This window comes from Glandiceps talaboti, chromosome 19 (assembly GCF_964340395.1).
Source record: "Glandiceps talaboti chromosome 19, keGlaTala1.1, whole genome shotgun sequence".
Lineage (NCBI taxonomy): Eukaryota > Metazoa > Hemichordata > Enteropneusta > Spengelidae > Glandiceps > Glandiceps talaboti.
Genome location: NC_135567.1, coordinates 18820306 through 18836885, shown reverse-complemented (window position 1 = coordinate 18836885; position 16580 = coordinate 18820306). Strand labels below are relative to the sequence as shown.

The 16580-nt window shown below is 36.1% G+C and overlaps 2 protein-coding genes across 2 annotated transcripts in view; both read left to right on the top strand.

Moving 5' to 3' along the window:
• The first annotated feature begins 4301 nt into the window (after window positions 1–4301).
• On the top strand, window positions 4302–12926 carry LOC144449901 (3-hydroxyisobutyrate dehydrogenase, mitochondrial-like). The gene is made up of 8 exons (XM_078140449.1): window positions 4302–4385; window positions 5427–5443; window positions 5844–6097; window positions 6978–7099; window positions 8101–8234; window positions 8807–8883; window positions 9556–9712; window positions 10177–12926. Exons 3-8 carry the CDS (start codon window positions 5883–5885, stop codon window positions 10333–10335), a joined length of 864 nt encoding a protein of 287 aa, XP_077996575.1. The 5' UTR covers window positions 4302–4385; window positions 5427–5443; window positions 5844–5882; the 3' UTR covers window positions 10336–12926.
• A 125-nt stretch (window positions 12927–13051) lies between these two features.
• LOC144450106 (lambda-crystallin homolog) overlaps window positions 13052–16580 on the top strand; it is a 5396-nt gene continuing 1867 nt past the window's right edge. The window contains exons 1-3 of the mRNA XM_078140673.1: window positions 13052–13249; window positions 14418–14579; window positions 15163–15357. Coding sequence (XP_077996799.1) covers window positions 13052–13249; window positions 14418–14579; window positions 15163–15357 — 555 coding nt within the window. The remainder of the gene's footprint in view (window positions 13250–14417; window positions 14580–15162; window positions 15358–16580) is intronic.

The window sequence follows — 16580 nt, the reverse complement described above, 5'->3', positions numbered from 1 at the left end:
TGTAATTTGTATTTAGAAGAGTTTATAGAAAACTACAGAAATTAACTGATGTAATATTTTATTTATACATGAAGTAATGTATGTATAGGACTTTATACAGTTTTTATAGAATTTACACATGGACTGAAATACTTTTTTATTTTAGCTTTTGAGTAATGTAAACTTAAGACTTATGTGTAGAGATTTTATACATTTTATACGGATCAAAAGACTTTATTTCAGTTTTGTATTTTTATTGAAGATTTGTACTATTTCAGATATCAGAGAATTTTGTTTTCTGTGACTCAGAGAAATCCATAGTTGTAGAATGTTGTATTCAGCGAAAATGTTGTTTTCAATATATACTTAAATTGAATAATTACACCAGACATCTAAAAACTGCGTCTTTCTTGAATCTTGCAAGAAATAAATATATTGAAGCATAAACGTGTTGACTTCATATCAATTATTTTTTTAAAAATATTTTAATATTCATAATGCAAAGGATCACAAAATTCATTATTGTCGATTAATTTCCGTCATCATATTTGTTAGTAAATGTCATCATATTCGTGTATCTTGGAAAAATACATTTGTGGATACTTCCACTTCATTCTGTTGGTTTAAGTTTTCATTTCGTTTCTTCATCATATTTGACATATTTGTTTGTAAACGTCATCACATTGGTTTGTAAACGTCATCACATTGGTTGGTAAACGTCATCACATTGGTTGGTAAACGTCATCACATTGGTTGGTAAACGTCATCATATTGGTTGGTAAACGTTATCACATTGGTTGGTAAATGTTATCACATTGGTTGGTAAACGTCATCATATTTATGTATCTTGGAACAATACATTGTAGTTATACGTCATTTTGTTGGTTGGTTTTATTTCGTTTCGTCAAATTTGTTTATCTCAAAACTTGTTGAATGTTGTTCATTGTCATTAACGTTTGTCCTTTTCGTCATCATGTTTAATTTGTATGCGAACTTCATCTCATTACAATACAAGTTGGGTTTGTTTGTTACGGTTTGGTTGTCATGTCGTCATCAAATCAGCCGGTTTTCGTCATCATATTTGTTTTTGTATGACCGTGAGAATAAGAAAAGTGCAAATGACCATTTCCAGGACATAAATACCCATACTGATGTGACGTAATATCCAGTTGGTGATAAATCTATGAAATAAAATGTGAAAAATATGCATACAAAGTAGTGAATGAATGTGATGTGTATAGAAAATATTGAAGGGAGAATTATTTATTCATTAGTTGAAAATAAAGCTATCCTAAAGCTTCCTTTCTTGCATCTACGCTTCCGTCCCTCCCCTCTTTCTCCCTCTCGTCTACACACCCCTCCTGTCTATCCCCTCCCCTCCCCTCCTGTCTACCCCCTCTCTCTGTCTCTGCCTGTCTGTCTGTCTGTCTCTGTCACTCCCTCTGTCACCTTACTGACAATGTCTGTCTGTATAGAGCTATCCTTCCTTTCTTGCATCTACGCTTCCGTCCCTCCCCTCTCTCTCCCTCTCCCTCCCCCTCACCTTACTGACACTGTCTGTCTGTCTGTCTGTCTGTCTGTCTGTTACTGCTCTCTTTGGGTTGAGGAATTGTGTACATTCTTATACTAGCCAATTAAATTGTGTTACACTGTCAAGCTTAAGTCGCTAATTCTTTTCTTTTCACTAAGTAATAAATAAGCCGGGGCAGAAATATGTACAGCGCCACCAACGTTACAAATCCTACTCTGTGATTACAAAAGTTCAAACTACAGTTGACACAAACTCTGTGACAATGACGTCATTTAGTGTACTTACCTTGGTGATTTACCGCTGCGATGACAATGTAAGTTATGAAAGATACAAGACAACAAAATGAAATAATAAAACCGAATATTTTCCAGTAAAACAAAGTGTTGTACCATTGATGCCATGACTGTCGCATATGTTGTATGTGAAGTATTAATACTATAGTTGTAAAGATTCCTGTAAAACAAACAGAATTAATTATATCAGTTAGTGTGTTCACAGTGTCATTTCTAGAGTTACAACATATAGACTGAAATTAATATTCTTGTGGCATGTTGAGGGCGCTGTTACAGTGAGCTGTTACACACTGTAGTGCAACAATATACACAGACACAGTGTTAAACACACACGTATCATTTGAATTGAAGTATTTATATATGATAGGAAATTTTCGACATTCACGATTCCGTCTCTCAAGTTGTCCTTTTCTCGTCTAGACCAATCAGATCCCTCGATTTCCACCATCAATATACTGGTATAATATAATTAAGCAATAAACCACCCCCTGGGGATGGTATACCACTCGGTTTTGACCAGTGAACTCAATATATGCACTCGCTATCGCTCGTGCATATATTTCGTTCACTGGTCAAAACCTCGTGGTATACCATCGCCAGGGGGTGGTTTATTGCTTAAATACACGAATTTTCTTATCATCGTCAAATTTTGAAATCCAAATAGTTAGCAATGTTTTTGTTCAAAATTAAATGCAGCGTTTTCGAGCTTCTCTCTGTTTTAAAATGGAATTCAACTTTACATAAAGTTAAGTGCACGTACGGTACTTTTTGTTTGACGAATTTATTTAATTTTCGCTTTTGTTTATTTAATTTTCGCTTTTATACTACTTCATGTTTTACCTCTGTTGATGCAATTTATGAATTTACCATTAGTCGCTATCGGAAGTCTATTTGTTTTAAAAGCCAGTTTATTTAAATTTTGGTGTACACTGACTACTTGGTTGATATCAGACATATTACGTCATGTAAGGCTACAGTATTGTACATTTCATCTTGTAGAATCTTCTAGAAATTTAAAACATAGAATTCTACTTACCACTGACTAACGCCCAGATAGCTGTATGATAGTTTGGATACACAGTAAGAAATACAACAAAGACGAGAAGACCAAGAATTATTCCAACAATGGCCATACTAATGAATATACTGAGACGACACTTTTCAGATAGTTGACAAGCCATGCTGAATTGATCACTGGTTCAAGGTGTCAAAGGTCAAGATGATGTCATTAGGCGTTGTAATGACGTTTACCTCATCTCCATGGAGACGAGGACAGGTAAGTTGATTAGATAAGATACACTCAATGACGTAATGAATACATGTACATGTATGTGTAAACCATAGACCCTCCACCCAGTGGGTGGAGGCTCTATGTGTAAACTTAGACTGTAAGATACGTTGACCGATGTGTGAGGGCGCCCCGTCACGGCGTACCTTACAGACTAGTGTAAACTGAGATCACTAAAAGAATTTAGCACAGTCATTTATCGTAATCCGTGGCTAAAATACAACATTGCCGTTATTAGGTGAATATTCATTAATACTGTCACTGATGTTTGCACACACACACAAACAAACAAACAAACACACGCGCGCGCGGGGGCGCACGCACACGCATGCACGCACACACACACAAACAAACACACACACACACACACGCGCGCGCGCGCGCACACGCACACGCATGCACGCACTCACACACTTACGCACACACACGCGCGAATGATCATGATACGGATCTAGGAACACCGGGGGATTGAACCCTATGATCTGTTGATTTCAAATATAACAAATGTAACCGAAAACATTACCCCTCACGACCGTGACAATCACAGTCACTTGTGAGCTAAAATTATAGTCCAGTACGGTGATATTATAGTCTAGGATGATCATAATACAAAATAATGACGTTATTAGCGATACATGATATTCAAATTTTAAAGATACTGAAAACTGTTCCCCGTGTATTATAATACAATAATATATCGATCGATTGACGTGTTTAACCCAAAAATATTGTTTATGGAGAGAGCTGCTATCGGCGATATCCACTCACGTTCATTGAAGGTATGTAGTTAGAAAAAAAATGTAATTATAACGGTGCTATATTAACCCCAGACGGTCCACTCGTAGAATATTTACAGTATACTGTATTCATTCAATCTTGTCGCATTCAAACGTGTAGCATGTACAGATTTCGACGTACCGGTTTCTGAATGGTAGTATCAAACAGAGGTGGGTGTGATCGGTTACTGCATGAACAGGTTGTACAAATCTATTTATGTAAGTTTACCACTATTATAAGCTGTGACGTCTGAAATACATATCATTGCAAAGAAATTTGTTGTATCGTTGTACATCCGGCAACAAACTAACCAAGTATATTATGTCATTACATTTGTCTGTGTGTTAGAGGGCGCAGTTTACACTGTCCTGGGGATTCTGAATGCTGACCTTGAGTAACCTTTCCCATCGTGCTTCAGTCAAAAACATGGCGTCCCTGGGCTGTGCACGTTTGAGTTTGTTGGTTCCACGATTTGCTAGTGTGCATCGATGTTATGGGTTTACAAGGGCATTCTCTGGTATGTACACGAAATTCAACATCAATATTCATGTAGACGGGTATTTATTTTGTATCGTATGAGGTGACATCGTTCAGAAGTGTGGAATTTATAATACGTGCCCCTCGAATATTACGCGGTGTCGATCGGAGAACTTTTAGTTTTACTAACAGTGGTGATAAGTCAACAGACGCGTTGGATGGGTACCATGTGGGGATTTGTTTGGTATGAAGGAAAGGGCTCTTAGATATGAAGTCATTGTGGCGTTTGAACTGTTTTAAAAATTCCGACCCCCAACAAAAGCAATCAACATTCAAATGGTGCACAGTTATGACCTAAGTTTGACCTCACCGTGGGGTCATAGAATGTATGTAAGGTCATTGAGAAAATACTAGAGACTGGAGTACCAAATTTATAAGATGTTAGTTTATTAGACCAATGGAAGTAAAACATGAACCCATTCATAAACACACTGTAAACAGATGATTCATTATTTGCAGTTAACTTCTGATTGTATGTTAGAATTTATACTGTAATACTATAAGGTACACTAAATCTTTTAAGAGCTAATTTTCAATCCTTGGTCAATGTCACGACACTTACAAATGTCATGACACTTACCAATGTCACCACACTTACCAATGTCACCACACTTACCAGTGTCACCACACTTACCAATGTCACCACACTTACCAATGCCACAACACTTACCAATGTCACCACACTTACCAATGCCACAACACTTATCAATGTCACAACACTTATTAATGTCACGACACTTATCAATGTCACCCACACTTACCAACTATTTTTAAAAAATACAGTGACAGATTTCTTTCCCATATATTCATAATACTGTAGTCCAACATTAGGAGATAAAAAATCTGTGATACTCTCTAAAATGGTAGTTTCGTAGGCACTCTATGAGCTCTGTGAGTGTGTTACATGGTCAAAGTCATCTCGTACAATGAGTATCATCTTAATCCGACCCCTATTTATATGAAGAGTAGGTATTTAAAATATTTTTACTGACACTGTTTCTGTATTTTTTTATGTTGACAGTTTCAAGCCAGGTAAAGGTATGTACCAAACTTTTTTAGTCTTTATTTGCATGTACATTTATAAGTTATCAATATTGTGTCTATTATTAAAGTCCAGTCTACGCAGCATCATTCTGTAAACAAGTCAATTTTTTCCTTCGACTGTGTCGCTTAGATGAAATGTCATTTTACAATATTTACATTCAGGACTTAAAATTGATAGTAATAGTCTTGCATTAGATGACTAATAATTCCTCCCAATTGAATACTAAATTTTAACACTGGTGGACCTTAGTCACCATGACTACCACTAAATCCTGTGGACATTGTATGTGTAATAAGTAAAAATATCTAGGCTTACAGTATAGAATTCAATTCTCGGTAGAAATAGCCACATGCCAGGTCAATAAAGCTGTGATTGTGTTATTTGTTTCATCAGGCCAGTGGTGGTCCAATAGGGTTCATTGGCCTTGGTAACATGGGAAACCCAATGGCTCAGAATCTATTGAAAGCAGGGTATAAACTTGTTGTGTACGACGTCTATCCTGAAGCTGTCACTGAAGTCCAAGATCTCGGTGCACAGGTAGCAGAAACACCGGCTGAAGTTGCACAGAGAACAGATCGTATTGTTACAATGTTACCATCTAGTCCACATGTACAGACTGCTTATGGTGGTGCAGATGGTATTTTAAGGTGAGTTACTCACAGAGAGTACATTGTGTACACTGTTACAGTGTTACCATACTTGCACAAAGAGTACATCATGAATTGCTACAATGTAACATACATCGTGATGCACATTTGTGGATCAGAGGAGGCGGGAATGGGATGCAGAGCATGATGGGTAAAAAACAACTGTGATAACGCATTATGCAGTGAGCCTCCATTGTGTACACTTCAATCGTGTGGTACGTTTACAGTGGTGGCTGGCTCAGTGCTAGCACCGGCCGCATTTTGGGGTATTTTCAACTCGCCGTAGCTTTCACAACAAATCATCACTTTAGATAGGTGCAATCTGTGGAAACATGCTCAGCTAAGCTGTCACTAGAAATTGTGTGCATCAGTGGCACATCAAATTGGCTTAGAGGGCACACTGATCACAAATCTGGCAGTGACCTATTTGAGAATGGGTATATGTAATATTTACATTATTGTATGTATTTGTTTACAGTACTGTTAAGGGTGGCACACTGTTAATTGACAGTAGTACTTTACATATTGTCTGTATTTGTTTACAGTACTGTTAAGGGTGGCACACTGTTAATTGACAGTAGTACTTTACATATTGTCTGTATTTGTTTACAGTACTGTTAAGGGTGGCACACTGTTAATTGACAGTAGTACTTTACATATTGTCTGTATTTGTTTACAGTACTGTTAAGAGTGGCACACTGTTAATTGACAGTAGTACTTTACATATTGTCTGTATTTGTTTACAGTACTGTTAAGGGTGGAACACTGTTAATTGACAGTAGTACTTTACATATTGTCTGTATTTGTTTACAGTACTGTTAAGGGTGGAACACTGTTAATTGACAGTAGTACTTTACATATTGTCTGTATTTGTTTACAGTACTGTTAAGGGTGGCACACTGTTAATTGACAGTAGTACTATTGACCCATCAGTATCTAAAGACATGGCTAGTAAAGCTGAAAAGAAGGGAGCTACATTTATGGATGCACCAGTGTCAGGAGGTGAGTTTGTCATCAACTTTAAACTCTTGAAAATTGACCTTTGACCTGTTTCTTGCAACCAACATTGACCTTTGACCAGGCACTTTATAAACACTGATTTTAACCTGTTACTTTCACACACTGACCTTTGATCTGGTACATGCACAAATGCTAATGTTCACAATGAAACTGTAGTACATGTATATGTACATATGCAAATTAGTAATCTAGATTACCCCATGTGACTTGTTCTGGACCAATAACTGAACAGTTTGATTTTGTAATGCATTTTTACCAATACATTGAGAAAGAGAAAACCAGGTACTGAAGGAGCAACTAAAACTATCATTCAAGTTCCATAACAGAAAATAAATACTTTCAACTCAGTGTGCTGTCAAACATTATCTGATATACAAAGCTAATAATGTACAAGCAGTTCAAAATTTTAGCATTGAGCTTTTGATCTGACTTTGTTAAACACAGAACTGCCCTATATAAAGAGGATTATGGCTAATCTATGCAAATGCGGGAAATTCAAACTGCTGTACCGAGCACTAGCTTCTGGGTCTTGTATTCAGCATTTTTTCTGTGCTCTGAGAAACACACAGGTCTTGTAACGTGTATAAATTGTTTGTGAATGTCGTAGGATGGTAACTTGATACACAAATTAGTTGAAAATCAATCTGTTTGTTTCATAGAATGAAAAAACCTTTCAAACTGAGGCAAATTCCCCTGCAAACAGCTGTTTAGATTGTGTCACTCTGGATTATTCAAATATGTGGCATTTGCATGTGAACAACCCAGATAGGGAATGTTTATATTTTGGTAATTACTTGCCAGTGAGTCATCACAAATTCCCCACCTCCAAACATACAGTCAGTCATATGCAAAATAGGGTCCCAGGCCCAGGCAGTCGTACCTTTAACGATCCTCACTGTAATGACAAATTCCATAGTTACAGCTGACCACTAGGTGGCGGTATAATCAGCCAATTGTAAATCATCATCTGTTGACCATTTTAGGTGTTGGGGCTGCTAAAGCAGCAACGCTGACATTTATGGTTGGTGGCAAGGAAGAAGAATTTCCTGCAGTTCAAGAAATATTACAATGTATGGGTAAAAATGTTGTACATTGTGGACCAGTGGGAACTGGCGAGGTAAGTTTACTTACCACATAGAGAAAAGAATGATGTACATTGTGGACTAGTGGGAACTGGCGAGGTAAGTTTACTTACCACATAGAGAAAAGAATGATGTACATTGTGGACTAGTGGGTACTGGAGAGGTACGTTTACTTACCATGTATGGGTAGAAATGTACATTGTGGACTAGTGGGTACTGGAGAGGTACGTTTACTTACCATGTATGGGTAAAAATGTTGTACATTATGATGTGGACCAGTGGGGAATGGAGAGGTAAGTTTACTTACCATGTGTATGGGTAAAATGTTGTACATTGTGGACTAGTGGGTACTGGAAAGTTTACTTGTACCATGTGTATGGGTAAAAATGTTGTACATTGTGGACCAGTGGGGAATGGGGAGGTAAGTTTACTTACCATGTGTATGGGTAAAAATGTTGTACATTGTGGACCAGTGGGGAATGCAGAGGTAAGTTTACTTACCATGTGTATGGGTAAAAAATGTTGTCAACTATGCGTCACAATACTCTTGAAAAGTTTGCATGAAATCCATGTTCATATTTGAATTTCACAAAATTTTATTTTACAGGCAGCTAAAATCTGTAATAATATGTTACTCGGCATCTCTATGATTGGTACAGCAGAAACTATGAACCTGGGAATGAGGTTAGTAATATGCAAATTTATGATAATATATGCTAATAAGATAGCAACATGGACTAGATTGTTTAGTATTTCTTACATTTTACTTTTTAGTCCTTTTGTATAACTAAAGTAAATAGGATCAAATGGTTGGAGAATAGGAATTTTTCAGACTCTGATTGGATCGTAAATGGATAACTAAGAATTTTTTAGCTGTGGTTTTGCATAGTTTTAAGTTATGCATAAAATGAAGGACCTATTAACGGTACTTTCAGATTTCTGTATTTTTTTCCACCAGACTAGGCTGACACTCTAAACTATTAGTAATGATACAAGCAGTTGGGTCAAGTGAGGTGTTGGGTTCACGGATATTGCTTTACTGTTTCCCAACAGACTTGGACAAGATTCTAAGCTGTTAGCAAAGATTTTGAATACAAGCAGTGGTCGTTGTTGGTCAAGTGAGGTGCTAGGCTAACTGATATTTTGTTATTTTGTTCAACAGACTTGGCCTAGATCCTAAGCTATTAGCAAAGATTCTAAATACAAGCAGTGGTCGTTGTTAGTCTAATGGCATGTACATGTTAGCTACATTGGAACGCATTTCCCTGGTAGTGTTCATGTTTATCTCAGCGAACGCCTACGGTCTAGTGGCACACATGTTAATTATGCTAATTAATGTGTTATTTTGTTCAACAGACTTGGCCTAGATCCTAAACTATTAGCAAAGATTTTGAATACAAGCAGTGGGCGTTGTTGGTCTAGTGAGGTGTACAATCCTGTACCAGGAGTATTGGAAGGTGTACCATCAAGTAACAACTATAAAGGTGGATTTGGTACAGCACTTATGACAAAGGTATAACATCAACATTTTTAGTCGTACTAGAATTACGTTATTGGAATCTAGCTTTTGAAGCAACTGCAGAATCCCTCAGACGTCATCAGCATAACAAAATGATCAGATATCACTGAATTCATTTTCGATATAGACATCAGAATGCAATCAAAATTTAGCTATTTGAATAAAATCCAATGTGGCCACCAACTACTGTAACTATGGTAATGAAAAGATCAGAGATCACAGAATTCATTTTTGATATAGACATCAGAATGCAATCAAAATTAAGCTATTTAATTAAAATCCAATATGGCCACCAACTACAGTATCTATAGTAACACTTAGAAAATATGATATTGTGAACCCAAATTTTTTTTATCATTTCAAAAACGACCAGGAATAATCATCTATATGGGAAAGTTTGGAGATATTTCAATAAATTCCAGGAAAATTTGTAAAAACTTCTTTCATCTTTCTAACAGGATCTAGGTTTGGCTCAGGATGCTTCCACGGCAACCAAATCAGCCACACCTTTTGGTTCGCTAGCCCACCAATTGTACAGAGTGATGTGTAACCGTGGTTACGGTCTCAAAGATTTCTCAGTCGTATTACAATTCATGAAAGAAGATTCCGAAAAGTAATTCCTCACAAGCCAATCAGAAAACTAAATGCTATAGTAATCATGAACATTTGAATAGATCTGAAAGTGACCTTTGACCTCTCCCATCATGCATTTCTGTCCAATAGGCCTTTTGCATGATCATACAGGAAGTGATGTGTTGAGAGATAATGCTTCATTTACCTTCACATAGAGACTATTGATGTCTCAAAAGATGGCAGCATGTATAGATTATTTAAAAGTTGATGTCATTTTAAAAAAAACATGGATCTTTTCTGTGAGATCATGCAAAATATCTGTTTGAATTTTGTTCTAATTATGTGCAAAATTATTCGCGATATTAAATGGGCTAGAGTAACTCAAAAAGAACACTTATTGTGTTTTCTAATTATGCACAAACTTATTTATGATAATGAGTTAGCTATACATTAAGGAGAGTACAGTGAATTCAAAACGAAAACTTGACAATGTGTTGGAGAGTGATAGCAGAGCATTTAGAAGTTACTGAGAGCCTAACCTATTCAAGATATTTCTATGCTATGAATACATTGTATCATGACCTACGCCATGGGTTGAAGAGCGCCCTCACATGGTGGAAGGGGTCAATGAAATTTTATGAGAGTAACTGATAGAGTAATCATAACTATTTAACATAATCTAGCATTACATTCAGAAAGAGTTTGACTGACAAAAGAGGTGCTAGGGAAGAAAACAACATACATTATCAAGGTACATGTACGGGGGGGGGGGGGGGGGTAGAGACTAAATAATGCAAACTGAGGGCCAATATGAAGCCCTCAGAGTATTCACATATAACACAACAGATGGACAGATGAAGCCCTCAGAATGTTGTCGCCTACGTTACAGGTGGGGGGGTCAGTATGCCCTCGAATGATAGCCAGATTTTGTTGTTGAGTCAAAATGCTAAAAACTATGATTTCTTGTTTGTCACCACATAATAAAAGATAGGGGAAATTATTCCACAATATTTTATTCATTCAACTGGAAAACACTCATGACCTAAGAGGCCTTGTTACTATGAGTCGCTAGGTCATATTATTATTCCTCAGTATTTTTCATCATTTGAACGTAAAATATTCATGACATACAGTTTTGTCAATTTTCATCCTTGACTCGTAGTGACAAGGCCACTTAGGTCACTTGTATTTTCCTTGGCTGATGAAAAATATTGTAAATAATGTCTACTAGTATTGACTAAGTGAGAGAAGATTGTACTGACTCGTAGTGACAAGACCCCTTAAGTCACTTGTATTTTCCTTGGCTGATGAAGAAAAATATTGGGAATACTGTCTAATAGTATTGACTAAGTGAGGAAATTGTTACTGACGAATGTAAAAATGCCACATATGTAAAATGTGGCTTACCAAAATATTATGTCTGGAATTGTGTGGTATGTGTTTATTTATACATCAAGAACTCTTCATTGCTGTGTAGTTGAGATTCAACATCTCACCTGAAATACAGAGAGGTTTAGCTATTTGTTACTTGTATACCATAGTGTCATGATGGGGGAAATGGTTAAATTATGTGTATGTATCTGATAAACAGAAATATACGTGTTCTAATGATATTAAAATATATATCATAAGTCACAACACTTCATTTGCATAACATGCATAATAACGGTCATTTGCATAACATGCATACTAGCACATCATTTGGATAACATGCATACTAACACTTCATTTGCCTAACATGCATAATAACACTTGATTTGCATAACATGCATACTAACACTTCATTTGCATAACATGCATAATAACACTTCATTTGTATAAATAACTTCACATACTGTAAACCTAGATATTTCCACCAGGAGATAATTTTTGTGATTTTTCAGTCTTCAAATAGCTCGCAAAGTTTAATTTTCACTAATTACCAGACTGGTACATTGAATTTATGTTCAAAAAGATATATTAGTCATGACAGAGTTTTGCATTTTGCTGTGCAGCGAAATAAGCAAAAAGTCATTAGCGAAAATTACCAGGTTTTACAGTATTTGATACATGCAACTTATCTTGGCCTTGGTATACATGTAATTAAACCTCTCAAATAGTTTATAATACGACACTGGTAATCCAGCCTTCAGTTTACTAAGATAGACACAAACTAATTGTTTTTCATTGTAGTAGATTACACAAGTGGGTGATAGCTGTACACTGTGTAGTCTTGCTGCTAGACGTTCAGGCTTTCTTTCAATACTATAAGCGAATTAAGTTCGCAGTGAGGGCTTGCCTGAACGATGTTCGGTCGTGTGTCGTATTGCATCGAAAGAACATCTGAGGTCTAGCAGATAGACTATACACTGTTGTGTGATCAACATAGTGTAAACATTGGAAGTCCCAAACAGCACTGCAAGTTCATGGAACTCTAAATACACAAGTTTTCAAAGATGCCTTCCAACTGAAATATATTTAAACTAATGTCCATTCAATATCTTATCACATGTTACAACAATAGTTTTAGTTTGTGTATATCATAGTAAACTGAAGGCTCAACTACCCAGGATAACGAGCATTACAGCAACTTTTATGGTGATGGGAAATTCAGTGTTTCAAAAAACATTGATCTTTGTGTTTTTCTATATACTGTATAACCTAATAAACAAACAAAAAACTGAAATAGACTAATTGTCTCATTTTTTAGTGTTTCTTCTCATTCATTCATTCATGTATGTATGTATGTATGTATGTATGTATGTGTGTATGTATGTATATATGTATGGTTACAATGTCTTCCTTTACGACATTGATGCGTCACGTGTTGCCATAGCAATGGATACTATCCAATCATCGCTTCAAGATTTAGAAAAGAAAGGATTGCTGAAGGGTAGTCTGTCAGCTGATCAACAGTTTGAGTTAATCCAAGGAGTTGATGATTTAGCTTTGGCAGTCAAGGGAGCTAAACATGTACAGGTAAGGACGATGTTCATTGTATATAAACGTTGCATACATACATACATACATACATACATGCATACATACATACATACATACATACACACACACACACACACACACACACACACACACCCAAACACCAACCAACCAAACACCAACCCACCCACCCACCCACCCACACACACACACACACCCACCCACACACACACATACATACATACATACATCAATACATACATACACACATACATACATACATACATACATACACACACATACATACATACATACATACATACACACACATACATACATACATACACACATACATACATACATACATACATACATACATACTTACATACATACAATACATACATACATACATACATACATACATACATACAATACATACATACATACAATACATACAGACAGACAGACAGATCGAAGCGCAATCGAAGGCCCATTTGTTTTTATGTATATGTTAGGTGTAGTTTTGTTATCACTTGTTAACATCTAGTGCACAATCGAAAGCCCATTTGTTTTTATGTATATGTTATGTTTTGTTATTGTTGCGAATTGACTGACACAGGTTCATCACTAATTTATACAAGTTTTTTTTTTAAAAGAAGAAAACAAAAAGTTGTTATACAAAGCCACTTTAATTACTGTGTTTCTGAGGCCTACAAGATGTTGGGTTTTATAAAGTGAACCATTAAAACATTTCTGGCTTTGATAACCATATACATCTCATCTAAATAAATGAAAAAATAAATAACTCAAGTTGGTTGCGGAGGCTAGGAGGTGTGACAAAAGCTATCAAATGATATGTAATAATAATAATAATCTTCATTTATACTGGATAGTAATATATAAACAATTGTCTCCCAAGAAGTCCAGTGAGGGCTATCCCTCAAGGGTTCAGGAGGAAACCGGAGTACCCGGGGAAAACCTGCATTGTTCGGTAGAGTCAAACTGAACGACACTCTTCTTACTTACAGTGTGGTAATTTTAATCGAACCCTGAATGGGGTTTGAACCCCGACCGCAGTGGTAATAGGCAAGTGGTTTAACCATTTGGTTTAACCACTTGGCCACCGACAACCCACAACAGTGCAGTAAATAATGTGTTGATTAGTCAAAAACTTTATCTATAATTATTCAAGTGTACATTTTCATAGGAATGCGTTACTGAAGACCTGGAGTTGAAAAAGAAAGTGTTTTGTCAGATGGATGAACTTGCCGAAGACTATACTGTGTTATCATCATCTACCTCAGGGTTAATACCATCTCTGTTTACAGAAAACTTAAAACATCGTCAAAACTGTGTAGTGTCACAACCGGTAAGTAAATTTCTTCTCCTCTCTAGATTTACTGGATAATGGTTACCATGCAGGGAGCATATTAGTCTAGCTGCTAGACCTTCAGTCTTTCCTTCTAGATCTGATACGACAAGCGACCGAAGATTGCTTTGCACCTGAAAGGTACAATCGAGGGCGTTTCAGCCCGAGGTCTAGCCATAGAGAAATTTCGTGTAGGGTTTATGGTCTAGCATTCTATTTAGTCTTGGCATTCTATAGGCCATAATTTGCCATGGCAGTACTCTACTTCCTTTCTGTATGTACCTTTGGGGTATACATGGTATAGGTTACTCAGTTAATCATAGAGCACTGCTGCTTTCCTTGATGTCTGGACAATACAAAACACATCCCTGATTTACACTTCTATGGAATACCAAGGATAAAGCCCTTATGAAACGGTACTATGATGTGATGATACCCTCAACTTGAGCGAGGGTGTTGTATTCCCAATTTCCTGTTTGCAGTATGGAATGGCCAATATAGCCTTGCAACCACTTTCTGGGTCTGAAATGTAGATTTGTTATTATTTTTTTTAACTCGCAGTGTATATTTCTTAAATTTACAGACAAATCCACCTTACTACATACCCTATGTTGAAATAGTACCAGCACCCTGGACAGATAAGATGGTCGTTACAAACACCAAAGCATTGTTTGAAGAGATTGGTTTAAAACCAATAACAATGACGAAAGAGAAAATTGGATTTGTCATGAACAGAATTCAGATTGGTATTCATACAGAAGCATTGAAACTTGTACAGGTTAGTGTAGGAGGTATATGCAAATTTATTTAAATTTTATGAACACTCCAACCAATAGTGGAGGTCTACGACCATTTTCTGTGAATAATTACATTTAAACTGAAATTTGTACAGGTTAGTGTAGGAGGTATATGCAAATTTATTTAAATTTTATGAACACTCCAACCAATAGTGGAGGTCTACGGCCATTTTCTGTGAATAATTATATTTAAACTGAAACTTGTACAGGTTAGTGTAGGAGGTATATGCAAATTTATTTAAATTTTATGAACACTCCAACCAATAGTGGAGGTCTACGGCCATTTTCTGTGAATAATTATATTTAAACTGAAACTTGTACAGGTTAGTGTAGGAGGTATATGCAAATTTATTTAAATTTTATGAACACTCCAACCAATAGTGGAGGTCTACGACCATTTTCTGTGAATAATTACATTTAAACTGAAATTTGTACAGGTTAGTGTAGGAGGTATATGCAAATTTATTTAAATTTTATGAACACTCCAACCAATAGTGGAGGTCTACGGCCATTTTCTGTGAATAATTACATTTAAACTGAAACTTGTACAGGTTAGTGTAGGAGGTATATGCAAATTTATTTAAATTTTATGAACACTCCAACCAATAGTGGAGGTCTACGGCCATTTTCTGTGAATAATTATATTTAAACTGAAACTTGTACAGGTTAGTGTAGGAGGTATATGCAAATTTATTTAAATTTTATGTACACTCCAACCAATAGTGGAGGTCTACGGCCATTTTCTGTGAATAATTATATTAAAACTGAAACTTGTACAGGTTAGTGTAGGAGGTATATGCAAACTTATTTAAATTTTATGAACACTCCAACCAATAGTGGAGGTCTACGACCATTTTCTGTGAATAATTACATTTAAACTGAAATTTGTACAGGTTAGTGTAGGAGGTATATGCAAATTTATTTAAATTTTATGAACACTCCAACCAATAGTGGAGGTCTACGACCATTTTCTGTGAATAATTACATTTAAACTGAAATTTGTGCAGGTTAGTGTAGGAGGTATATGCAAATTTATTTAAATTTTATGAACACTCCAACCAATAATGGAGGTCTACGGCCATTTTCTGTGAATAATTATATTAAAACTGAAATTTGTACAGGTTAGTGTAGGAGGTATATGGAAATTTATTTAAATTTTATGAACATTCCAACCAATAGTGGAGGTCTACGACCATTTTCTGTG